This window comes from Poecilia formosa, unplaced genomic scaffold (genome assembly GCF_000485575.1).
Source record: "Poecilia formosa unplaced genomic scaffold, Poecilia_formosa-5.1.2 Scaffold305, whole genome shotgun sequence".
Classification (NCBI taxonomy): Eukaryota; Metazoa; Chordata; class Actinopteri; order Cyprinodontiformes; family Poeciliidae; genus Poecilia; species Poecilia formosa.
The window spans coordinates 77,321-105,155 of NW_006800244.1; the positions used below are offsets into that span (position 1 = coordinate 77,321).

The 27,835-nt window shown below is 36.6% G+C and overlaps 1 protein-coding gene across 1 annotated transcript in view; it reads left to right on the forward strand.

Moving 5' to 3' along the window:
* The window catches only part of hpse2 (heparanase 2), a 63,139-nt gene that overhangs the window by 1,736 nt on the left and 33,568 nt on the right, over positions 1 to 27,835 (forward strand). Inside the window, exons 2-3 of the mRNA XM_007572640.2 lie at positions 873 to 1,027; positions 2,238 to 2,399. Coding sequence (XP_007572702.1) covers positions 873 to 1,027; positions 2,238 to 2,399 — 317 coding nt within the window. The remainder of the gene's footprint in view (positions 1 to 872; positions 1,028 to 2,237; positions 2,400 to 27,835) is intronic.

Sequence of the window (27,835 nt, forward strand, 5' to 3'; positions counted from 1 at the left end):
ATATATAGTTAACTGCTAACATTAACTTTTATAAAGACTTTATTCTATAATGAGGAAGTCAGTTTTGTGAAATTTGCTCCCTTTAACCTTGTGAGAAAAATGAGTAAGGCGTTTTCTTTTATTATTTTGAGTTGCTGGCTTCAAATATTCGCAGCATAATTTGTATATTAGTCTATCATTTCACACGATCACGCTTACAGCTGTTGTCCCTATTGTGGAAACTAAATTGAGTAAAACCTTTAGGCAGAAGTGGTTTATGATTAAGAAGTATATACATATATCTTACAATTCCGTGACCTAGAAATAAATAAACGTTGTTATTACTTTTGCTGCACCCGCCGTTTCCCCCTCGAAACTGTTCTTGAATTTTATTAAAGTCAATGGGTTAGTCTCTGCTTTAAAACAAAACCAGTATAAAGAAGAATAAAACATGGTAGGTCTAATCTTAGATTTGTCCTCTGCGTGTTTCTGTCCTTCCTGCCTCAAGTTTTCAATCCTTTACCTGCGTCGCTAAGTAACTTGAATTGCATATGGAAGAAGATGTCATCGTCTACTTATTAGTCTACAAGAAATAGTTAAAAATGTTTGTGGCACACAATGCAAAAGGCCTACGGTGACGTAAAGTTGCCATCAAAGTCATAAAGATTTTTTTTTCCACGCCTGTTTAATTTTTTATGTCTTTGTTTTGTTGGACAAGAAAATGATAAAAAAAATGACCATGCTGAAATGTTTTTGCTTCTCTATTTTGCCGTAATTAAAAACTGTACCGGAACTTGTGACAAATTTCTTCTCCAGTAAGTTTTTCTTTCTTTCTTTTCTTTTTTTTTAAAAAAAAAAATAATCCTTTTTGTTTTTCTCTCGTGTCTCCGTAGCTCCAGGCGGCTCGTGACCCTGGCGCGCGGCCTGTCTCCTGCCTTTCTGCGCTTCGGTGGAAAACGAACCGACTTCCTGCAGTTCAACAACCAGAAGAATCTTGCCAAGTTCAGGGGCCCTGGTCCAGACTACTACTTGAAGAATTACGAGGACGGTAATTAGACGCGGCGTTTCTCTTTTCGCCTTAGTCTGACGTTATGTTTGTGGCAGAAAAAAGATATGGCGTCGCCGTCTCTTGTGTCTTGTCTCACACACTTTGTTCTGGCAAAAATACATTTAAGAACAAACAGCATAATATTTACTTTACCCCCACTGATGGCTGACCTGGCATTTATAGTAAATATAGCTTCATATAACTAGGTGCCAGTTTAGCTGAGACACGTCACTTCAATCAAATATAAAAGAGGAAAAAAGAAAAAAAAAAACTACACCGTGATGGATGGATTTATTCCCATTCACGCTCACTCCTTGATTAAATTAATGCTAGTGCAACAGTCTGAACGAGCTCCTGTGAGCCAAGCATAAATCTAATTTTATGTGAGAAAATGAAATACCTACATTGTGCGGGCGACGTATTGTAAGTTTTAAAACTGCGCCTGTTAGCTTTGAAAATAACATTGGATATTTTGGAGCTAGTTTCCAAAGCTACGGTCGGGACTTAGTTCTGGGTTATGAATCACAAAAAGGACTTAAAAATATCGTAAATACCCTATTATTGCTTTGTTTTGTGACAAAAACGATACGTAAATATAAAGTGTGCCATGGTTTTTTTTAAAGAATTTTGTGTTTTGCTTCTCATTTTGAAGTTGGAAATAATTGCTAAAATCCATTATAGCTGCCCTTTAAAAAACATAATTATATCAGCAGCAATAATACAATTAAAGCTCTGCTAGAGATGTGCTTCCATAGAGTTTCATTGCTTTAAATTGCACTAAAAGTGACCTGTGGTGTTTTTGACTTAGTTTATTTGCTCACTGGGTACATACATTTGTAAATTCCTCTGGCTTACTGAATACAGCTGGAAAATTGTTGTAAGGTGGTTTTTATAACAATTCAAGATTTTAATATCAACTTTCCACATAGGGGTGCAGCTTTATTAGCAACGTTTGTATTCTTGAACGAGCAAAAGTTTGGATCACGAGTTTCTGTGGGTCAGAAGCAGAAATATTTGGGAATCACTATTCTACAGCATTTGTAACTCTTGAACAGTATCACCAAATGATGCGTTTACAAAGGAATTAAGCTAACTAAGTAAATCTTTACACAATGCTAACATTTAAATTTTAGCAAAAACAAAAACTCAACAGAAAAAGAGCACATAGGTCTTCATTATGTTTTTTTTTGTGCGCGTGTGTGTGTGGCAGATATAGTTCGAAGTGACATTGCACTGGACAAACAGAAAGGCTGCAAACTCGCCCACCATCCTGACATCATGCTGGAGCTGCAGAGAGAGAAGGCTGCCAGCACTCAGCTCGTCCTACTGAAAGAGCAGCTGTCCAACATCTACAGCAACATTACAATAACAGGTAGGAGATCAAACACACAAACTCCCCTGCGTTTTATACACCTACTCTTATGCCAACATCTCCTGGATTCTGTGGGTCATGCTTTAGCACTCACACGGTGTCTAAGGTATGCAAGAGTAAACCCTCAGCTTTTAGAATGAAAAATGCAATTTCTGAAACAGGAATGTGGGGACGGTTGAGGTGCTGTAGCAGAGGCTTGTATACAGTGCATTGACATAGTCACTTGTAACACTTAACGCAGTCTGCTGAAGAAATTGTGAGAGCTCTGATTTTGGGTGGGCTGCATACCATTTAATGTGATTTAGACACATTCCAGCAGGGAACTATAGAATATGATTTGTAGTTATAAGTATTTATTTGTAGTCTTTACTCTTTTAGGCAGTTTTTGTGTAGGCTATGTGGACCTTTCACTGATTGATAAGTATTTAATACTATGCAGCTGAATAAAAATCAGACTGGTATGCTAAAGTTGTCTTCTCTGTTGCACTTTTGCTTCTTATCCTCCCTACCATCTTGAAAAGTCATGGGTGGGAGTTTTTTTTTTTGTTTTGTTTTGTTTTGTTTTGTTTAGGCAGGATTTTTATTTCAAAACAGAAATCCACCCTGAGATTGAGTCCCTAAAGCCAAAGAGCCGTAGAAAAATAATTTTGAACTTTGGAAATGACTGGCAACTGTGTGTTAGAGAATACATTAATTTAGTTCTGTATTAAAGCCAAAATCCTTTCTGCAAAACCCCACTTTGCCACGGATCCAGCGCCGTATGAAATATTTGGCCATGTGTTTTAAAAAAGGAATTGATGAATTGCAGAAAACAAACCTTCTAACTCAACCTCAAGTGAAGCAAGTTGTGAGACACATTTTTGGTCAGTACAAGTGCAGAACCGGTGGCCTCGCATCAGTTCGCCTGCGCTGTATTTGTCATGCACTCTGATGGTTCTGCTGTTCTGGGGCAAAATGACCTTCTGTGTGTTGCTGCAAAAATGATAATGGGAGATATTAGCAACATAGATCAGATGTGTGTTTTTAAATAGTCTCAAGTGCACCAAAGAAAATATGGCCAGGTAGTATTAATCAAAATAGGCAAATACAGTAAGAATTCAGACCTGATTTAAAGAGAAGTCCTTTCACAAGTTTAGCTCAAGAGTGAAACTGTAGTGCTTTTATTCTTTAGTGTTACTAATCTGTTGAGGCGAACTTTGATATTCTGGTCTTTAATTCTGTCACTACCTACCTTGAGACTTATTGTTCCCAGCAATTTCAGTTGTTTTATACTTTTTGAAAATTAAATATTTTTATCAAGAGACATTGCGCTAGCAGTGACAATGTACATGTGATCTTTTTTAAAGTCACGGCAGTTGGTCTGGTTAGTTTCTTTAGTGCAGGTTATCAGTTTTTGCCCTTATTCTTGCTAAATAATGTTTGCATAGAGCTGCAAAAGCTTTCAAAAAAAGCTCGCCTAGCAGTTTATAAATATTGCCGACTCTAGAGTGAACAACTATGTTCCTTGTACCATTTCTGACATTCTGTTGCGGAAACCCTTTGCACATATTGCATAACTGAACCACTAAAATAGTACTACATTCTTTGACATTTTTTTAGCTGGGCGTTTTAAAGAGCCACCCCAGAGTGCCTGGAAAACCACATGTGGCCCTGAAGTTACAGACAATTAAAGCTATTAAAATTATCAAAATAAATAAATAAATAAATAAATAAATATAAAAAAAATCATGTTACAACGCTCAAATAGATCTGGCTGACATCAACTTTGTTTTGAACATAGAAGTATTGACAAAAATGAAAAAAATACATTTATGTATGGACAGTTTCTTAACTTTGGATAGTCATAAAAAACTCCTAGCATTCTTAGTCTCTAAATGCTTGACCTAATAGAATATACTCTGATGCACTTTTTTAAAGGAATGAAACAAATTATGATTTTATGCATGAATTGGAATAACCTTGCGCAATCTGGAATTCCTTCATCTTGTGTTGGATGCAATCAAAAAACCCACAGCATTTTTTTTAAAGTTATAGTTTCTCCTTTTGCCTTGTCACCAGCATTTGAAGTTTCCTTAACCTGCTGCCACCGTAGCCGATAATCTGCTTACTCAGCAAGATAGCCAGAATAATAATACACAACTTCATGTCTGAAGTAGTTTAACAATTGTCTGTTCACTCAAAAGCATCATTTCAGTTTATCAGGCAAGCCGAAAAACAAGTTCTTGCTAATATTCCCATGAAGCTCTTTTAGCATAATGCCCTCCTAACCTCAAATATTTCTCATTTCTTAAATAAAGAATTTCTAGTTAAAAAATCATTGCAATTTATCTGTGATTTTTTTTTAAATTTGCTTGTAAAAACGCTAGAGAGTATCATCTTTTTCATACATATCTTCCCTGTTTATTTTGATAGAAATATTGTCACTGTATTGACATTACATAGAATTTGACTCACTCTCTAACCCTAACCCTTCCACTGGTATTTTTACAATTTATCTTTGGTGATGAGTTCCACATCTTTGTGATTGAAAGACCTCCTAGCCCTAACCATAATCTTTAGCTCCTTCCACAGACTTGCATTCAAGTCGCGACTCTGGCTTCTCCAGTCCAAGGTGTTGAATTGACTTCCAGTAAGAAGAAACATGCTGGTAAAACTAAAAGAGATACTTCAAACCTAAATCAGCCAGGGGTTATGAATAATTATGGACTTTACTGTATGCTGCAGGAAATGTTTGTTGCTGGCTTCAGTTTTGATGCAACGTTATTTTCTATGAAATTTTTATTTTGAACATGTAAACAACAAATGTTAGCTGCATGCAAAAATGTCCTAAAAAGAAATAAGAATAATAATAAAACATAAAATAAGAACTTATTCAGTTCCAAAAGGAACGGGATGAAGTCTATATAGTTCCTTGTCTTTATGTTGCTCTCACTTTGTCATTCTCTGAATATCAATAACTTAACTAACATGTCCATAGCTGGGTGGAAACCAAGTTGTCTCAGTGATATTAAAGAACAAAAACATAAATAATTTGTGGATTATTAAAATATGCATACTTCTTTGAAGCTCGTCAAGGGTTCAGTAATTAGTTTAAAGCCTAAGACTGAAAAGCAAGTAATAAAACTGTCTTTACTCGTTTTGGGCGAGGAGAGTTGGTGGGGGTTGATGGATGAAATATAATTTGGAAATATTGTTACAGTATAAATTATGGCCGAAATGAATCCTAGCTAAATGTTATTTTCTCCATGTGCTTTGACGTTTTTTTGACATGTATTACCGATGTATTCAGACCCGATGGAGGATTTTGTATTCCTAATGCTAAACACTCGCATCGATGGTTCAAATTAGGAGGTATGGGGTGATGATGAGAGATCGAAATGTGCGTCATGCTGCTTTTGAGTTGCTGCCATGGCTATGGTAAGGCTGCTTGGTGTAACCGGGGAAAATAAGGCGAAGCCAAAATTATTCTATTTACCAAAGTGAAGATTTCATTTGTGGTTTTGAAATTTCCTTGCCTTTTAAGTTCAGCATTGCCAGGAAACGCTAGTCAGAGGAATGGAGAACAAGTTGAATGATGTCTGTAATGGTGCAGCTGCTGTTTTCATTTCATGGTGCGAAATGTCTCTGGTGGAATGTAACATATATTGTTAATTCGGTCAGCAGATGAGGCGGCGATGACACTGAAAAAGTATTAAAAGTTTGCACATGCTTGAGTAATCACCTCACCATTATTCCGAGCTGAATTGAAAGCATGTTATGTAAACTGGAATCTGCGTGAAGGCTTGTCATCTCTTTGGTTCGGGAAGAAGCAGGGGTCCGGCGGCACTAGGGATGTTTTTGAAAATGGTCTGGTATCAATTAGTCAAGATTTTAAGTGCATATGTGTGTGTGTGTGTGTGCGTGTGTGTGTGTATGTGTATGCATGAAGGCAGGTGGTGCTTAAAGGACCTTTAACAGTCTTGCTCCATCCTTTTTCACTCACCACTGTCTGCCCTCTGACCTCAGCTTGTTAGAGTCATCAGTAATGGGGCCACTATGAGTCAACGTGCACACACACACGTTCAGCAGGGGAATTGAGTTCAAAATTACCTTAACCTCAGACAAGGTCACGGTCAGCATCTTTTTACGCCTTTCTGCTTAAACACGTCCCTCTTTTCAATTAGTTCCTTCATTTTTTTTATTTAGTTTTTTTAGTTTTTCAATTGATTCTGCATTACTTACCTTCCATCTGTTATTTTTGTCAGCACAACCAAACGTGTACTTATTTCTTTCCTATCACTGCTGTTTAGATTTAGAGAGTAACTCAGTGTTAAGAACTAGGTCTAAGATTCAGTTTCAGATCTTAAGATCATTGTGGTTGGTATAGATTCAGGGAATAAACAGAAGTTGTATGCAGTTTGTTTTAAAATGACAAAGTATATCACTGTGCAAGTTATAGAATAAACCTATAGTCTTTTAGATTTGTGTACAATGTTCAGTCTGGAAAAAAAACTGCCTTTCTTTCAGAATAGGTAAAAGCTGATATATTATGTAAACATTCACCATACAGAAAGACGTCACTAATAAAGGGAAAAATAACAGTGAAGATTTTTTTTTAAGTTTGTCATTGTAACCCTATCCTAGATTAAGTTATTAAGGAAGTGGAACGAAAACATTTCAAAGGAGGAGATGCGAAACTGAATATGAAAATACGGGTTGTATGCAGAAAGCACATAGGAAAATATTCAACTTTCATAATTTAATTCACATGTTTTGAAAATATAGTAGCTCTTTAAATTTCTCTCTGCCATTATGTTTCACTCTGGCAGACAGAAAGTTGGAATAATTGATAAATAAGTGCAACATGAGGCTTAGTGCGACTGACAAAGTGTAAAACTGTTTCTTGGGTTTATAATGTAATTAAAGAAATTGATTCAACTAAATTGGTTGTGTACAATTTTTAAAACAATATTTTTTAAAAAGGAAAATCTTTTTTGTACAGATTCATTGGAAAACTGGTGGATCCTAAATTAGCTTTCTCTGGACTGCTGTTGTGCTTGTTCTACAAATGACAGAGCACATAAAAGATAAATAAACAAAGTCGACGTAGGAAAACCTATCCAGCATATTCATCACAAAAGTCTGAGGTTTTTAAGTCTTAAATCAAACTAGAAACCCAACACAATCTGGAAACAACTCTGGCAGACTGATAAGGGTAAAACAAATCCTTTTGGATGAATGAAATGAAAAATAAAAAGCTCTGAAGGAAAATAAATCCCCTGAATTTCATCAAGATCTCTGGCTCATCTGTGTAGCTCTAAAACAAGCGTCCTGGGGTTGTGTTTTAGCCAGAATGCTGAAAAATGTTTCCCTGATAGCCAGAAGATTAAACTCAGTTTATTACTCCTAAAACTTTCTTAACTGCGAAATGATCATGAATAGAAACCCCAAATTAACAATAAGAATACTCTGCAGATCAAAACGTGATTAAAATAATGTGGATAAATCTGTAAATAATATTTCATCACAGACAGCCTGAGCATGTAACATATCAAGAAGTGAGCAAAGAGACCTGCCAGAAAGGTGAATATTCTCATTAAAGATTAACTTCCTGTCCTTATCACAGATGTTAAAATCCTACAGGATTAACGTAAAAGTTAAAATGAGAAATGCTTAATTTACATGTGGGAACACACTCACACATTTTGTTATTACATGACTACATTACAAAAATGATAAAAACTGGTCTTTGAGAAATCTTGTTTGATTTTCCACCTCAAATTTGTTTTGCTTATGAAGTTAGATGCTAAGACACCCATTTAATTAATTTATTTATTCATTTATTTGCCTGGATTGTGCTTTGAATTATAATTTTGGTCTTGTCTGTGTAAATATTTGTAGAGCAAACGATCAGAAGAGGTTTTCTTTAAATATGACAAAACCCAAAAGCCTTCCTTCCCTGACCTCTTATTCCACAGCTTAAAATGGATGTTGTGCGTATGAGAGTAAGGGAGTTTTCAGTTCCCAGATCACAGATGAATGTTATCAGTGGCTAACTATTACAGAGAAACGTGTCACTTTTAATAAATAGTATTTTACAAAGGTAACCATGTCACCAGGTTGCTTTTTGGTCATTTTGAAAATAGGTCTCTCAAAATGAAAGTAAAATTCGGCACTAAATATGTTGCCTTAAGCCTGACGTCCTTTAGCCTCCCTTTCCTCTCTATTCTTTAGGCTGATCTCATACGAGCAGTGTCATGTGACAGGGAAGTTTACATCTTGTAAACCCAGCTAGGACTAAATTAGACACCAATGCCCGAGCCCTCTCTGCTTGAGATGACACAGAGGTGCAGCACTTATATCCTTTGTATCTTTGGAGTCTTTGCACATCTAACCTCTGGATACCATTTCTTTCCAGAGGAAGTGGTTCAATGGTCTTTCGGACATTTCCAAAGTATTTTCCACATGCTCTAGTAACCTGTTCACACGATAAAATTAGCATCAGTAATGCTATTTTTTAAATATTTGGGTTTTGATCAATGAAGCATTTAGTTCAAATAAACCAGGGCTGCAACTAAGGATCATTTTAGCTATCAATCAATAGTATTTTCTTTATTGATTATTTTGACAATTAATCATACAAAAAATTTACACATTCGACAGATTCTTCATTTCAGTCTTTTTATGCAATGATAAAAATAAACAAATAATCAAATTTCTTGTTATATTATGAAAATAAATATTGTGTTGCTTAAAATACAACAACATAGCAATACTTTAGTGTACACTTGCTCCTTTGTAGTAAAGGATGCATCTGCAAAAATGCTCTCAACATGTGAAAAGCTCAGCCCTTTGTGCTTGACTTAACATCAATACAGCGTAGGCATAATCTGTTAATTATGTTTTGGATTAACCACTAACAATTGGCGCTCCTGACATAGCCTTCCCCCGAATGAATAATATAAGCTTAATATAAGCGGCAGTGCTACTCAAAGCTCAATACAGGCAGATGAAAACTGCTGCCACTCTTTCTTTGGCATCTAATTTAAGAAACTGCGTTGTAAAACTTTTGTGTTTTTTTTTAAACCGTAACTTCTTAAAACCGTGATATACTTGTCCGATACATGACACCTGTTCATAGACATTCAAATATTGTTTGTTGGGTAGATAATGATCTTACTTATGCTACTCTACAACAATGAGATTAATACGTTTGAAGCAAAAATATGTCAGAAAAAGCAATTCCTTCTGTAACGTAGCAACAAAGAGCATTGGAGTGAAGTTCTTTCCCTGACAAAAAGTACCAGGCACCAGAAAGAATATACAGGAAAGAAGAAGGTGGAAAATCTGTAAAGACAAACATTAGAAGCATCCACATAGGAGCAAATTCACTAAACATCTGTGAAGGGCTTGAAAATGTTTTCATCAAACAAACTGGCACAGCCGTCCACAGATTGCTTCTAGTTACAGCTTTCTGTTTGTACTCACTTCAAAACGAAACATATTTTCTTTCAGCTGAGAGAAACACGCTCTGTCTTTCCTATTAGTTCTGCTATGTGGCTCCTTTCTCCCTTTTCTAGTAGCCTGTTAGAAACTCTTTTTAAGGTCTGAAATGGTTCTTTGGCGTCTTTCTCTATTTAAAAATGACTTTGTGATTATGCAAACACAAGGTGAGAATTTGGACAGATTGAGGGTTTTTTTTTTTTTTTTGCTTGCAGCTTCTGTAGCGCCTGTTGTATCTCCAGGTTATTGCTTAACACAGATTTAAGCGACTTTCTCCCAAGTTTTACACCATAATGGCACACAAAGTATCTTTCTGTGTGTTGGCAGACAAATGAGAATGATCTTCTCTGATTTCTTGTTGTCTATAAGAACATTGTTGGTTTTGAGCTCCTAATGTGGAATATTGACAGACCGTGGCGGCATGAGGAGCATTAAAGATTGTGTGTAGGTTTTTACTGCAATCCCCTTTGTTTAGTATTTGAAGAAGATAAGCTGGAGTTCTGCTGTGCTGTTTAGCTAGCAACTGAGGCGTGTCACAAATGCATTGTTGTTATACAGAAACATTAATCTTTGGAGCATTATCAAATAAATAGAATGATCGAAATCAGATGTTCCAGACAGCGAGCTGGTAACCAGCAAAGGGGTAACATCATTTCACAGAGCAGCTCTAATGTTCCAACAATGATTCCCCTAAAGCTGTGGTTCCCAAGCTTTCAAGCTTCTGACCCACAAAATAAAATGCAAGACACTTAGGACCACAACTCTTGATTGAGCATGCAGGTACTTTCACTGAAAAGTGGTCCAATAAGAACACAAATGGCATCGACGGTCTGCATACAGACCAATACTTTCTTTTTACTTATTTTCAAGATTTGATTATCATTTTATTTCTTATCTTTTACAATTATTTATCAAATGCATGCCCTCTCTATCGTCATTTTGCTTTAGTATTTAGGTTAATTTCTGAAGTGAATCTCGAGATGGAGGAAGTACACATTTGTGACCCAAAGTGGGTTCTCGAACCCAACTTTGAGAACTACAACTCTAAAGTAAAAACTGCTTGACCCAAATATATATGACCACAAAAACTTGCGTAGGAATGAGTTTGCCATTTGCTAGGCTAACATTAGCTTCCCTTTCTCTGTTTTGATACCAATTTGACAGGTTGAGATTTTGCTAACTTTAGCAGTAAACTTTACTCCTTCATTATAATACAGGGACCATAATTTAGAATGGAAATAAAGTAACCGTAAGTCTGTGTAAAGCTGCAGCTGTAGTAAATTTTAAATGAATTTCATTATTGCAAACTTCTGTGTTCTCTCACAGAGGGTAAACAAGAAGAAAGGAGAAGTTGGGATTAAACTTCTATGTGTTTACGACGTTAAACTGAATTATAATCACTTCAAAGAAAGTTTGCCATTTTAAGAGGTATTTAACAAAAGCCTGACAGACATGACCCAAAGAAGGATTTACCACACACATTCAGCAGCAGCATCTTCTTGTTACTTGAAAATCTGTCAATGATTCACAGGGGCTGTGTTTGTCTTTATTTGTGCCTCAGAGCATAAACAACTTAATACCCCAATTAATTATTTTTGAATCAATTATTTACTTCCTTTCTCACCGCAACTGCAAATGGACATCACTTAATTAAACTCTACCACCGCTGCAGGCAACAGCAAATATGAGCTGTAAATGAGTTTAAACTGATGAAACTGAATTGCAGGCCTAGAAAATAAGTAAATCTGACTGCTCTCACTACACAAATGTCTATTTTAATGTTCCTGGTGAATGATAGGGTACATACAGTCAACCGTAGATGTTTTTTGGAAGTACATTTCTGCCCTAGTGATTGATGTTTTCCCTGTTAAGTGCTGAGCAAATACAAAAAAAAAAAAAAAACTTACCATGATTCCTGGAAAAGGTTAATGGAACGGAAGTGCTCCTTATGTGTGAAAACACCCTGTATGTATCATATATTTCTGACTAGGTTTATTAAAAACATCTATTGAACCCCCTGTGTGCAGCTTAATTGCAGAGTTGTGTTAAAAGTCACATTAGTTTTAGGTGTATCTGTAATCGCAACCATGCTTTAAATAACTTGGCTGATTAGATTACTTACATTCATGTACACAGCGACAAAGTTTGGCTTCAGAATGAAGCCCTGCAGTGCAATACTAGAGTTTCACACATGGAGGCCTTTTTCAGTGTAACGCCGAGTAGTATCTTCAGACAAAGGGGCTCTTTCAGAACATGACTACATATAAAATTACATGACCTTCTGTTTTATGTTTGTTTGAATAAATTTCTAACATGCTATTTCTTCCTCCTTTCCGTACCTGTCAGGATACAATTATCAGCAGTGATGTAATCTCAGCGTGACAAACTCTTGATTGCTGTATTGCCTGTTTTCCTTTCTTTTTCCTCACTCTTTCCACATGGCCTTCACAGATCCAGAAGTGTCTGTTTTTCTTTGCATCAAAGAATACCTAGTGTTTAAATCATGGATGGACATATAATGTAATTCCATGTGTTTGCAATATGCCCGAGACAAGTGCCAGCAACCTGCAAACGAATGTCATTTTAATAGCCTGACGCATGGGAAATGTTTGAAAGCAGCCCTTCCTCTTCTAAGATTGTTTGGCATGACACTGAACCTCCACATTTTCCCTGGGAACTCCAGAAAGCATACGTTTTGTGTCAGATTTCAAATCATGACACTGTGTTCCTGACTGTTTTGAGGCAGCTTGCACCAATGGGACAGATCTGGAGCTGGAATGCCGGTGCCTCTTTAAAAAAAAAAAAAAAAAAAAGAAATGTGTGTACGTATATACACACAGTGTATGTGTATGTGAGCTCGGTACAAGTCCAGATGAAGTTGTTATTCTGAGGGGAAAACATGCCTCATTCATTACCAGTTAAACACATTTTATTTCATTTAATTTGACTCACAGGTTCCCATCCATTATTTATGACTATCAAACATGTTTGCATGGGTGCGTGTGCGTGTGTGTGTGTCAGGTCTCTTTTTGTGTATTTATGGTGCGAAAATTTGTTCTACAAGGAGAGCTAGCATGAGGCTAGGAAGCTGTAACCACTGTTTGGAGAAGTGATTTGACCTGGTGTTTAAGAATGTTACACTAATGTTTCTTCTCTCAACAACTTGCACTGGAATTTAACACACTCATTAGTATCGCACAAATGTTTGGAGCATTTTTGCATGTGCACGTTAGTGTACATGTGTGTCCTCTGGGAAAGCGTCTCCATTTCACAGTGAGAGAAAAGGCGGTATTTGAGAACTGATCAGGCATGGCAAATCAAAATTGAAGCAGATTTGCAAATTTCTGTTGACCCTCTAGAAAAGGGGGTCAGCAACCTTTAGAGTCCAAAACGCCATTTTTGACGTCAGTCGAGCTAAGGAAGGCTTAGAAGGAGCTGTGAATGTTACATGATGTTTAGAAAAAAAAGTATACTTTTTGATAAATATTTACTAAAGAAATATGTTGTCATCATTGAAAGCCTAACATTTATTACTTAATATTTTCCAATAAATAAAAACATCAAACTTTTGCAAAGAGAGGAAAAAAATAAATTATTTTTCTTATAGGAGGTGTTGATATATTTTGCAATGACAAACTAATGACAGGTAAATAGGCTGAAAGATATATGCTGCTGATACATTTTGTGTCACTGTGTTGTGGAAACTCAATACAATCATTAAGAAAAACTGTTAAGACCTACATTTATTATTACTACTATATTTAAAAGCATTAAATATAGCATGAGGCTAGGAAGCTGTAACCACTGTTTGGAGAAGTGATTTGCCTCTGACCTATTGCCCCAGGGGCAAATTGCAGATCTATACTCTAGGACAAATTTTTTTCTTATGTTAGAGAATTATCTTTTCATGATGTATCACAGTGACTTAAAATATTGTTAGATTATTTAATTAATTCAAATGAAAAAGTTTACAGATTAATCAGACAAACTTTTCTATATTTTCAACTTTTCATTCCATACATTTTGGTGGTTATGAGTTGCAGCTAATGAAAATCCAAAATTCAGTTTCTCCAAAAGTGTGAATATTACAAAAGGCCATTAAATTTCTTTCTTGCTGAAATGTAGGCCTGTAGCTCTACATGCTGTACAGTATATATTTGCAATACTTGGTGGAGGAGGAACGGGACTATTGTAGTCCTTATTCTCAACATGACTGTGCATACAGACTCCAGCTACAATCCATATCTTGTTAATACTAATAAACTTTGTTTGTCCTTGTTGCTTGTGGACCTTTTTGTACCACTTGATTTCTTTCATTTAGCATTTTGTTGGATGATGGAAACTCAGTTTCCTAAGCAATGACCTTATATACCTTACTCTCCTTGCGGAGGGTGGAAAGCTTTTTCTTTTTTTGACGTAGTTTAACACATTTATGTATAAAAAAAATCAACTCAGATATTAGGAGCTAAGTAATTTCTTTCCATGTATAAAAGTCATTTATGTAAAAAAAAAATGCCAGCCATTGCAAAAATTCCAAAAGTGGTCACAATAAACTGTGCGGTATTTTGACCCACCGAAGATCAGATGTTCAGATGTAAACTCTTGAACATTTTACTTCTGTAAACCCCCGAAAATGTTGCTTGCATAACAGTTTGGCATGTTTCTATCCTCACCACTTATGAATCCTCTTTAATTCCATGTAATGTTTTGTTGGGGTTTTTTCCTTCCTGGAGCATATGGTTGGTTGGATTGTGTTGGACCTTGTCAGGGGCCATCTATCACTCGATGGTGTCCTGCTGAGCTGCAGATTCACAGAGCAGCTCTCAACCCTTCAGATGAGAAAACAAGAGCTTGGCTGAACTAAGTGAGATTCAAACAGTTTTGAAGAAATAGAGGGGTGGAAAGAGTGAGGAATGTGCAACAGTGGGGGGAAAAAAGAGCAAAGAAAGAACAAATATTTCCCTGATAAAATGGAAACAATGAAAGTTTAACATTTATTTTTTTTCCTCTGTTTATGCTGGGCAGAGCTAGCAGTTTTTACCCGCTAAGCCAACCAACACCTGTTATGTAAAACCGCCTAGAAGGTTTTCTAAAAAAAACCTGTAAATGGTTATGGTTCGGTAAATTCACAATGCTAGGGTTCCCAGAAAGCTCAGAGCACAGGTAACATTGTCAGGGCTCTTTTAAGAAAACATTTTAAACAAAAAGGGTTGTTTATATAAACCTCTCACAACATTATCTCTTGTTTATCTCCTATAACTAAATAAAACAAAAACCCCACAGAACTTTGTGTTTTTCCTTCAAAAGTCAATCTTTCTTCAAAATAATGTACAAACCCCCTACACACTTGCACTGCCTCAAATCTAAAGTTAGGAATTATTTTTGAAACGATTGAAAATGCTGATATTCTTTTCAGCAAAAAAAAAAAAAAAAGTAACACCATCAACAAAAAAAAACTTAATTGAGAAAACATGTCTCACCTAGTTCAACTCTTCAGCAAGAAAGTTTTGCCTGGTCTGAAGACATTGCTGCTGGCTTTCTGTGATCTCTGACCTTCACATGAAAAGAGAACATGAATGTGCCTCAGAGGTAAATGACAAGAAGCTGCTTCCTAATTATGCCGCACAGAATATTCTGCCTGTCTTCCTCTCAAAACACATTTGGATTTGTTTTTTGTAATGAAAAAGGTCATATGTTTTTGAAGATGTTTTTGTTTTTTCAAGACATCGTGTTAACTTTCTGAGTTAAAAGAAATGTGTTTCAATGCAGCAACTCTGTCATTCACAAAGGTGCTGTACAATTAATATTTTCTGAAATGGCATTTTCTGAAATATTTGGAATTATTAATATTGATTCATAGCTCTTCATAGCTCCCCATTGTGAAGTGGGAAACTCTGAAGCAACATACTGAAACAAAGCAAGTTCTTAACTTTTAATTCAAGTAGATATGTCTGAATATGAACGTCTAGGTTAAACACGCATGACGATCATTCCCCGAAATGACAGAATTAAAACAAACAAAAAATACTGCAAAATTATTTTTATTAAATAACTGAGAATCGTCAATGCCATACTGCTCTATAAACTAACAATGTAAACACAAATTCCAGTCCACGGTTCCTGTTTAATCACTTCCATCATAAAACCAAACCTTCTTGTATCGATTTACATGCCTGGACTGCAATCACAGATTTATTCCAGCTAAAGAGTTTATACACAAAAAACATTAAAATAAGAATGGTCATTTTTAGACACAAGGGCACTTTTTGAGAGAAAAGAATAGATTATTGACCCATTATTAATGTCCATATTGACTTCGTATACATGGGGATTTTATAGAGAAATCTCAGCTGCCATAGAGCCATTTTGCTGTCATGCACATCATATTGTGTGTTCTTTTCCATTAAGCTATCTTAGGAAAAATACCATATGTATTTGGTTCTACTTTTAAAACAGGGAGGGGATTTAGTAGATCCTCACATATTGACTATCATCACCATAGTGTTTCACAAGGATGTAGTTGTTGGTGTTATTGCAACAAAATGCCTGAAGCTTCTATTTCAAATGAATGTGACTAGTGCTTTTTTTTTTTTTACCTGGATTAAATCTTCTGGCAAGAGATTTTCTTTAATTCATTTAATTACAAAAAGATGTTATACTTGAATGAACTCCCCTTCGTTTAAATCCCTGATGCATAACATGAATATGCAGCACCATGCACAGCTTCAGGAAAAGCTTAGCCACTTTGCTTTGTTTTTGGTGTCAGAAAATGAGACAGATTAGTGTTTTATAGAGATCACTGCCTCACAAGTGTCCAGATTACCTTCCAAAGCAATGATTCGTTGCACTGGGGGGTTTTGTTTGTTTTTTTGTGTCGTTAATTGCAACAAAATGTGATTGGATTGTACTTTGACTCTTCAAGTTACAACCCACAACTTCATATAGTCTGGGTTTATCTCTGCAAAGTTTAGAAACTTGACAGGAACAGTAGGAAGTCACTTTATTTTATGATAGTAGTCCACTTTTACTCAAATCAACAAGAATGATGGTTTGAACAGAATTGCATATTACTCAACTCCTACAAGTTAGACAAGTAGTCTGCATTTGACTGAGCGATTGCAAGACCTTGAAGATTTTCTTTCTTTTTATTAGCAATTCTGTTGCAGACTTTCCACTTATTATTGTGATACAGTTACAGCTTGGCTGTTGTGCAGATGCCTCATCTAACACAAGAATAAACTAAGCAAATTAATGCACTAATATGAAGAGGAAGTAACACTAAAACGACCCAACTAGAAACACTAACACAAAACCCAAGGATTGTGACAATATGTGGTTTTCACCAAAAACTTCATTGTCTGTGGCCAAGCATTTCTACTTCATTCACATCTGTCCAAAGGACATTTTTCCTGAGGTCATGCAGTTCATTCAAATGTAACTTTGCAAACCTAAGTCATTCTGCTATATTGTTTTTAGGTAGAAGAGGTTTTCTCCTGTCAACCCTTTCAAACAAGTCATGCTTTTACAATATTTTCCTACCTGCACTATCATGAGCCCCAGCATTTAGCATGCTGAGTGAAGACTGTAGAGAGTGACATGTAGCTTTTTTTTTTTTTTTTTTTGCATTTGTCCTGTTCATTGTATAGTGGTTGCTTGGGGTGATATTAACTCCTGGTCAGATTGGCAGCTGTATTAAGTCATAAGAAGCAATAACTGATTGCTTTTTCTCCAAATATGTATTTTTAAACTCCTTGTTGTTACTACAAGTACTCAACTGTTAGTTTTCTTCCCACAATTACAACTTCCAAGTCAAAGAGTGTAGTGGATCGTTTGACCTGGCAGTGTTCAGGATGATGTGTTTACTGAATGAAGCCAAAGAACAAAAGATTTTTACATTTTTCACTAAGTTTCACCACTCAGGCTAAAATACATCTGATTCCAGTCAGCAGCCAGTTTTTCAGTTTCACCATTTTGAATGCAGTGTTGTGAAGCAGTATTTTATGTTATATGTTTTGTAGTGTTGTCAATCACTTAAAACATTTTGGCAGATTAATCACACTTTAGTGTTGTGATTAATCACAGTTAAGTAAACATCCAGGTTTCAAAAAAATGGTTTGGAAAATGTTCTCTTGCCTCAAACGTCTCAGTTTTCCAGATTTTCACATTCAGGGAAGTCCTTTTGTTTCCAACATGATTTAGAAACGCTAACTATAAAGTGGTTGTGTTTCAGTGGAAGGACAATTTACCATTGCAATGAGTAGAGTACATACGACAGTACCCCAGACATCCATTGTTTGTTCCAAGAAGTTTTTTGGCACTAGTGGCCTTTATTTGACCGTTATCTGAAAGGAAGACGTGCAGCAAAGAAATTGAGGATGGGATTTTTCGGCTGTGTTGAGGTCTATAGCCACTGAGCACAACAGTCTGACTCTCCTTGCTCTTCTTTTCACTCAGATTTTTCATCACAGTCCAGTTGGACAGGTGATGCAGCGCAGGCAGACATACCGTACACCATCTGTACTTTGGGGTTTTCTTATAACCAACTTTTCTGACACATTTTAAGGAAATAAAATATAATCTCTTTCAGATGTTTCTTCAGATGTCCCTTCAACAAGATTTTTTTGTGTGTGTGTGTGTGTTGTTAAAACATTTTTGGTTTGAATAAAATAAAATTTTATTGATATGGTCACAGTTTTTATTACTGTTGTAAAAATTTATTCAATTTTGAAATATAACATATGAAAGCCTAGACCTCACTTGCAGCAATGAGAGAAAAAAAAAAGAAGATTTTACATTTTAAAAATACAGATCTCATAAATTCAGTCAATTTATTTGTTACATTTACTGAAAGCATTTTTATTTTAATTTTTTCATCTTCTTTTTTTTCTTAAACACCACGGTTAGCGTGTCTGTGAAGAAGCGCTATGTTATTGAAGGAATTTTTACGACTCTTTAAGTGTAAAATGAAATTTGTTTCGGTCAGAAGAGAGCAGCACGGAAGTGAAAATCGGAATTAAATTTTCTGAGGTATTTTCCTCAGACCTGCTTTCCCTGAGAGAGCTTAGAAGACTGCTCTAAGTGGCCCAGGCAAAAAAAGGCAGAGTGAAATCTCTCTGTGAACCTTTACTGCGAATGGCAGGGGCCGACACCTCTAACCAGGAGCAGATGTTCGGCTGGCTTTGGCTCAACCCAGTTCTTCTACTGGCAGAGAGAAAAACATAGGTTTTCTGCCAGCGTGCCCTGATATCAGCACTAATAGCCTGGTTCTGCAAGCTTGGTTGGTCCAGTCCACTTCCTTCAAGCATGTACCTCCAGAAAAGATGCAGGAATGCAGCTGAGCTAAAACACACAAATGTTATTGTCTCAGCACCTGAGGTATTGCGGTAGCTGGACCTTATCTTGATTGCTATATAATGATCTCACTTGCTTATCATTTGTTCATTTTTCTCATTCATTCATTGAACTTAACGAAATTAAAAGAATAGGTCATTTTGAATTTGTTGCAGGAAATGTATTTTTTTAAAATTATCTAACTGCTCTTTTGAATTATATCCACCATATAAATTGTAATTTTAGTAATCTTTCCATATGCTTGAAAGCCACTTTGATTTGTGTAAACAAGTTTGTTCAGACTTCTCAGGATCATAACTTGCATGAGAGTCTAAGTATGCTGGACCTTTGTTCAGTATTCTTAAGTTGTGGCCTTTCAGAGTCCCCTGAATTAGAAAGAGAAAACTAGTATCAAACTTCTGTTATCAGGCCTTTATGAACGGCTTATGAATATTTACAATTTCAGCACAACAGCATAAGAAGTGACAGGACTGTCCTCTCAGCACCGTTCGTATCTCAAACAGCCTCAGAGCTGTTCTGTCCTCTCTAACAGTGAGAAAATGATTGACATGTGTGCAGCCACAGTAAGTTTAATTAGCTGGCCCTAAATTTGGAGCACACTCTAGACTCTGATCATTACTGCGCTGTAATGCAAACTTCAGTTCTATTATTTCCTTTGTGCCTGCGGCGGGACGGGGGGTTGGTAGAGGACTGCAACCCAACAAAACTGATTTGTTTAGAAAGTTGCCAGGGATTTTGTTGGGTATCTTGTTTATATATAAAAAAGTTCCTAAAAGGACCTGCCTGGCTACAAAAAAGCTTATTGTGAGTAGTATGTTACTCGGTAAGCTGTGCTGCTACATTTTCTGTGACAGAGCAACAAAGTTTCTAATTTTCAGTCTAGAAAATTAGAAACTTGCCCATTGCAAGCTTAACAATCTGAACATCTCCATATGGACTTGTAAGAAACCAAGCAAATTGTGTGTATCTATTCTAAAGATGCTGTTATATTGCAGGAGGCTGGCGGCAGCATCAACAGGTTGATGTTGATATGTGCTCACATCTAGTAGATGCATCCTTCTGATATAAACACATTTAACTTTCTAACATCTAAAATGAGCAAGTGGGGTTACCTGGCCAACTTTTTGGCCGCTGCTCTGAGGATTTTTTAAAACTTTTCTATACTTGCTAAAATATGACGAGTGTTGTTATATTGTACATAAAAGAACCATTACTAACCTCACAGAGTCTCCAGTTGTCCCTTGTTTTACTTCTGTGGATAGCATGTTAGGTAATTTTGTGAATTTTCTTGCTTTAAATGCAAAAAGATAATATAGTAAGGACATGCAAAGTTAACATCTTCCTTCCTCCCAAGTATTGCTGGCAGCTTATGTACTGTGGCAAACCCAACCTGTATGTCTAAAATCTAAAATCTGAAATAATAGTTCTTACAATCACTCTGTCATTTGGGATTATTTGAAATTTATTACATGGCATTGTGCCTCAAATGGTTACATAATGCTTGACACATGTATGCACAACCCAAGATAATGCAGCTCATCATTTTAATAAGAAATCTTTATCATGAATGCTTTCCATCAAACTGCACATTTTCACTGTTACCCTGTTCAGATTCATGGAGGGCAGGGTTGGAGCCTATCCAAGCTCGTCGCCTAATTTACCTGATGATTGTGCACATGCATGGGATCAAAACACAAACTCTAAACTTGAAGGCATGTGAGGCAACGGCTCTACTCCATGTGCAGCCCTCGAGCCCATGTGGAGTCTAAATTGAGAGCGTCAAATCAATAAAACAGCATAATTGCAAATGTATTCACGCTGATATATGAGTTCACAAAAACAACTTGACAGATTGGTGTACGTTGAGGTTTTCTACATAATAGAAGTGGCATTTACTTGTAAAAATAACATGAGGCGATCCAAATTGATTTCAAACATTGTTGATTTGTTTTTCGTCAGACTTGTTTTGCAAACCATGAAAATGAATGTCAAATCCGGCAAATTCACGAGAACAAATAAAACAACTCAAAATTTTACTTGTTAGAAACTCTCTACCGATAAGAAAACTCAGAAAAAGGGACCTTGCAGAATTATTCACACCCCTTGGTCGTTTCCCCACATTTGGTGACATTGAAGTCAATCTTTTCTTTTTTGAGGAAATTTTAAGTGATCGACTAACACAAAGCTGTGCAAACATCAGAAGCGGTAAAAGTTTATGCCCTCATGAAAACTTTAATAAGGCACTATATGCTATCACCTGGGAGAACAGATGAAATTTCTTTCATGAAGCTTCAGATGACCAAAAGACAAGATCAGAAAACACAGCAGCTGTGGCCACACAAGAGTGAATAGAAAGCCTTTGGGAGGTATTTGAAAAGATGAATGGTTGGAAAAAGTCCCATTCTCTTTCTCCATAAACATCTGGCCGAACTATTTATCACAGTTTGTCATAACGCGCTTCTGCACAAACTCAGATGGGACTAACCATCGTTTTGAAGGTGAGCTGTGATATTTTTCTTTCTTTTTACAAGAATCCCGAATTCTGCAGCGATGGAATGAAGAATGGAAAGGATGGGTTCAACCCCAAATGTGCTTCAGCTTTACAGGTTTATAAAAAAATAAATAAAAAAAAAACTATTATTTTTTTTACAAGGACCTGTTACATACAAGTGACTAAAATATCCTATAAACACAGTAAGTGACTTATCAAAATATAAATTTTGATAAGATCTGAAGATGACAGTGTTACTATTCTTGTAAAAATGTCAGGTATGAAACTGACATCAGTCTGTAACGCTATGGGTCACAATAATACACAATTGCATTTGATTTTCCTGGCTTAAACTTCCTTGCAAATGTGTAATTCTTTTGTAACGGTTTTGCCGTAAAATGATTCAGAAAATATTTATTAAATTAGGAAACTATCCCATCAGTCAATCAATTATTTTTAATTGGATCATTATGAGTCATTATTTTAACTTTGCAAAATTGCCAAAGTTTGAGATATCTTGGTTAGTACACAACCGCACAGATTAATATTCATATGGAACATTTTACGACATTTCTCAGCATTTCACATTATAAAGGTTCAATGAATTTTAAAAGTCTTGCAATGCGATTCTGTCAGTGTTTAATCTGGCTCTGCACTGTATGCTCATCTGAAGACAGACCCTCATTTTGACTGAAGCATAAGTAATGTGTGTGGATATAGTTTGAGAATGGAGGATGATTGCCGTGATTATGGTGATTATTCCACCAGTAAAAAGGAGTCTGGGATCCTGTGTGTTTGCGTTGGTGCCCTGCTTGGGATCTGGTCTTCATAAGCCTCATTCATCATAGAGCCTGGGATCAAAGATAGCTCTCCTAAACTCCAAATGTAACAGATGTCTTTTTTACTGAAGTAAATGCTTTGTTTGCCTAAGACTTGATTTGCAAGGGTATTTTTTTTTTAACAGAGTGAATTTCAAGGTGTTGTTGAAAGAGTCGGTTGTTAAAACTTTTAGAAATCAATAATTTGCACCGTGTTTGCAGCTTAAGCAGGTGTTTTGTGTAAGGAGAGTGTTTTAAGTGCAAAACTCTTTGATGGTTCAGGGTTTCAGTAGCCTGAGGTTAGTATCCCTCTCTATCTCTGAAGAAGAGTCCTGTTTCTTTACAATTACAAGATATTCAGCTCACAATTACAGTTTTTGCAAAGGTGTGTGATGAGATGAATAACCAGATAAGATTGAAGCTTTTCAGCTGACAGTTCTGAAGATGACAGCGTTACTAATCTCTAGTTGTAAAAATGTCAGGTATGAGGCTGACATTGGTCTTTAACACTCAGCTTTTCTGACACTAATTGGACTTAAAGTTGTTAAACAGACTTTGAAAACCACAACTACAAGAGGATTTTCAAAACATGTTTGTTGAACTTCAGACTATTCCATTTTTGCACAGGCTGAATGATGAACACCTTTTTTGTTAAAACTATTTTATGTAACAGCTGAAATTATTCTGTATAACTCATATTCTGCATTTAGGAAAATGTTTTTCCTGCCTTTGCATTTTGGCAGATTTGACCTAGATTAACTTCACTTAAGCTATAAAATTAAGCGTTTCTAACAAGCGGGTTTAAATCCCATTTTGAAAAAGCCTAATCCGGACCCATCTGGACGGAGCAATTATGCCCCGATACCTAAATTGGCTTTTCTAAAGTTGGAGAGAAGTTAGTGGCAAGGCCCTTAATTGCTTTCCTGGAAATGAAATAATATTATTGGGACGTTTTAGTTTGGATGTCATAAAATACTCTGTATTAACACTGTCTAATGATAGGGTCGGGTTAGGGTTATTATTTTCTCTGAATATTGGGTGGTTTTCTTCTTATATGAATAATAGGACCTTTGCAATCATAGAACCACATTCTGATAGGCTCCTAAGTATAAAATATGGCATTTGTTGGGACCAGAAGAACCAACCCTGGATATATCGCCATAACACCTGCAGTAATTTTAATTGAATTATATGTTGTTGTTTTGCACATGCATTGTACATTCATACCTACACATGTATTGTATTTAGACCATTGTGTGTAGAAAGAAACATACTTCACATACCATCAGCTGATGAAGCCTGACACAGCTAAACAATACAAACAAGAATTACTTAAACAACCCAACACAACTAAGAAGATGAGTGGTTCTCTGAACACAAAAGGTTACTTTTAATGACTAAAAGTCATTAAAAGTGTGATGACTAAAAGTGCCTCAAAATCCCCTAACCCCATTAATTAAAAGCGTCTTAACTACTTCAAAAAGGTTTGAGGTCCCTTTTAGATGTAACAACCGGTTGTTCAGACATGATTCATAGCCAGTCACCAATTTGTGGCCGCACACTAAAAGAAATCTTAGCCACTCCAACTGAGCAAAGTACTCCGGTTCATTAATGTTGATTCATTAAATTCATTTTGACCTACACATGTTGCAGGTTCCCAGGGGAAGCAAAGAAGCCCTGGGGCATCACTGATCCACCATTATGCTTTGCTGAAGCCAGGGCGTTCTCAAAAGCAAAAGCTCCATTTTGTCTCCTACAGTGATGCCACTGATCCATCGGCCTCAGAAATTTCAATCTGGATTCACAACTCTAGAAAAAAAAAAGTCTTTGGTTTATTTATATTATTATTAGCAAGTGGAGCTGACTTTTCTGTTGCTTTTTGTTGAGTAGTGTGGACTGTCTAGTAGTTCAGACATGGAGACCTTCAGCATTTACCCTACGTCCCTCTGGTAGAAGCTAAAGTCTCACTTGCTGCTGCCACCAATTGATGCTTCACATCAGTGCAGGGTTTTGACCACCAGCCTACTCAGGAGTCTGTTGGCAGCCATCAATAAATTCCTCTATCTGCTAAATTCAAATAGCTGTTGTTCCTCTAACTTTAAACTTGTGAATTGCACTTACAAATACATCTCTAGGAATGGATTTTGCAACATCTTTGTGACCTTTTCTTTGTCCAAGGCAGTGATCTTTTCTCATAACTATGTGGAAGATTCGGTACAATTACTTTACTGCTTACACCTCTCAATCACGCCTGATGAAGTAAGCCAGAACCTGATTATAAAACAACCTTGAGATTTTGAGAAGCAATGTTGCCAATGAAATTCTTTTTGCCAAAGGTCTTTGGGGTACAAGTGTGAGGTAACATCATTCCTAAATTACTTTCTAGGCAACGTTGTGGTTTGATATCTCCTTTTTCTTGACAGATCACTTTATTATTCCTTGTTAATATTTAGATTTCTGTTTTTCCAAGGTAGGAATGGATGAATGATGGAATGGACTGCATTGGGCAAAGAAGCAACAGGGATTTCCAAATGCATAAAACATTGGTAATTAAGTTGTTGATTTATTGCGAACAAAATTATTCAGTCACAGTTACAAAACAGCGTGTTAGCCTATAATAAAGCAATCATTCATAAAAAACCCTTTTCCCAACTTGCAGCTGCTAAAATCCTTATGTTTTTGGTTATGTTTGGTTGCGGTTTATAGGTAGCTCTAAAGTGCAAGAAAAAAAAGGATAAGACATGATGATGTTTCTCTCCCGGGAAAAGAATACCTTTGCACACCTTGTTTCTGTACAAGCCAAACATACTGAGGTCATTAGTATCTAAAAAGCGTACTTTTCCCATTAGGGAGTGATAGACAGCGACCACTGCCAAACAGATGTGAAAACCTCTCACACCCCATACACATTTCCTCACACCATCTCCCCCCCAACAAATGGTTTGAGTTACATAGCCCAAAACTAGTGAAAGACAGTTGATGTTATTTTGTCCACTTCTCTGTCTTTGATTTGTTGTCTGCGGGCTGTTGCCTAGGCTAGAGCACACGCATACACACTTACACACATCCACAGCAGCACAGAGCGGTTGTACTTTACATCGAGAACAGTGTATGTTAACATACCACTCATCTTACTCACTGGCCCCGTCGACTTGCTCTGCGTCTCCTTACACAGGGTTCACAGGAGGGGGCCACACACAAGTCTGGTCACAGCAAATTCACAGATTGAGGTAATCCCTCACTCACATTCTGCTTGAAACACACACACAACTCACGCGCATGCATCGGTCCCCCTCTACTAACGGAATTGAAAACAGGTGCCCACCACATATCTTACATTCTTCCACGATACAAAAGTGGTTTGACCTGAATGGTTTTGCTGGATTTGAAGCAACTCTGTATGGAAGAAGAGTCCATGTGGAGATGTGTGTGCTTGTAAACATATAGGCACTAGGTTGTGTGTAACACGCTGGTAAAAGAAGCCCGGGCTTGCACTTTATTGAAACCACATTTCTCTCTCAGCACAACCCGAACATACAGTGTCAAGTTAACGTCTGGATGATACGCCAAAGCTAAGCTAGCAAAGCACTCGATACTCGTAGCTTTTTTTTTGAGTCGTGCTCATGAAACCATGTTGGTCTGATTTTTTTTTTCCTGGTATATGGATGAAGGATCAAATTGCACAGACAGCTCTTTAATAACCTTTTGTGACTATCTACTGAAAGAAGTGCAAATTGGAAACGTGAGTCTCGAGATGACCTTGCCTCAGTCACAGTGTCTTTTCTCTGCAGCGGCGAAAGAATCTGGTTAGCAGTGGAATAGTTTCAATGAGAAACAGAAGGCGGAGAGTTGCTGGATGATCCGAAGGAGCTGGTAGAGAAAGGGATTGAAACCATAATGGAGGCACTGATGATGTATGGGCCGCACTTGTCTTTTTTCTGGGAATTCTTTCAGTTTACTTTTAAATCTTTTATAACTGTTCCTGCCTATTGTCAGCACGTTGTGTGTGTGTTAAAGAAAAACACTGGAAATGTTCTCATTCGTCCGGTAAAATCCTTAAATACTGTCATCAGCAATTGTACATCCGTCTAGTAGGAACAATTTGATTAATGTGCAGTCTTTGAGTGGACTCTCCCTGCTGAGCTTACCATGCATATTTAGCGAGTATGCGTTGCTGCACACTTCAAGGTTCTGCAATGCGAGTTGTCACAGCTGACAAAAAAATCACAAGCATCTCTAGATGTAATTTCATGCCCATTTTTATTTTTATTTTTTTGCTCACTATCAATTTTGTTTTAATTCACAAAGTGTGTATTTTTGAGATCATGGTAAATTGTGTTGACATCTCCAGTACGATGCATTATTTAAGAACTTTGGAAATCAGAATACTCGGTGTGGGTTTTTTTTTAGATATGGAAAGGCACGCTGTATCCGAAAACAGGAAAAAAAGCTCAAAATGAATTTTCCCTAACAACTTTCCTTCTTGTCTGCAGGAATCTCTTGAGGATTCAGTTTTGATTGGGGTTTTAAAACAGGCCAGAGCTTAGCCAATATTTTACTTTTGTGTCCATCTGTGAGTGCATTTGCTTATGTACTCCAGTTAGACTTTGTTGCAACTAAACATTCAAATCAAGATTTTCCGTGGCTGTTTGTTGTGTCCGGCCTGAATTCTTTACTTTTTTGTACTGAATTAAGCAAGGAAACAAAACAAAAACCCTACTATGTCTTTTTCTCCCAAGGCACAAGCCATGACAAACACAAGAGTGAATTAGCAATGCTAAAATAAGATTCTGAAAACCATAAAAAGAATAGCTTTTACAAATCCTCTAAATTTAAACTTGATCTTTGAGCCTCGTTTCTTCCAGCTTTAGGGCTGACTGTCCTCTGACTCTTGAAGCAGCCAGTCTTCTGTATTTTCTGCAACTGCTTTGCACATGCAGGTGACTATATTTCCACACGTGTAATGATTATTACACTGCTGTTTGCTCTGACACTAATTTATGTAGGATATATACAGATAGGTGTTTGTCATGCATAATTAATGCATTCTATTGTACTATAAAAAAAGATCTTTCTCTGCATTGAGATTTGGGATTAGCACACTAAGGTTTGCACACATTTTTAATCATGGACAACAGGGGCTGAACTTGCTTGAGTAGAAAAAGGATGAGACGCTCAAGTTAGTTTGAATCAGTTCCCTGCTTAAGCGCAGGATGCTGATTCCCTCTGTGCCTTATAGCTAAAACCCTTCCTGTTCACAGGATTTACTTTTAAATTGACCAGTTTTAAACAGC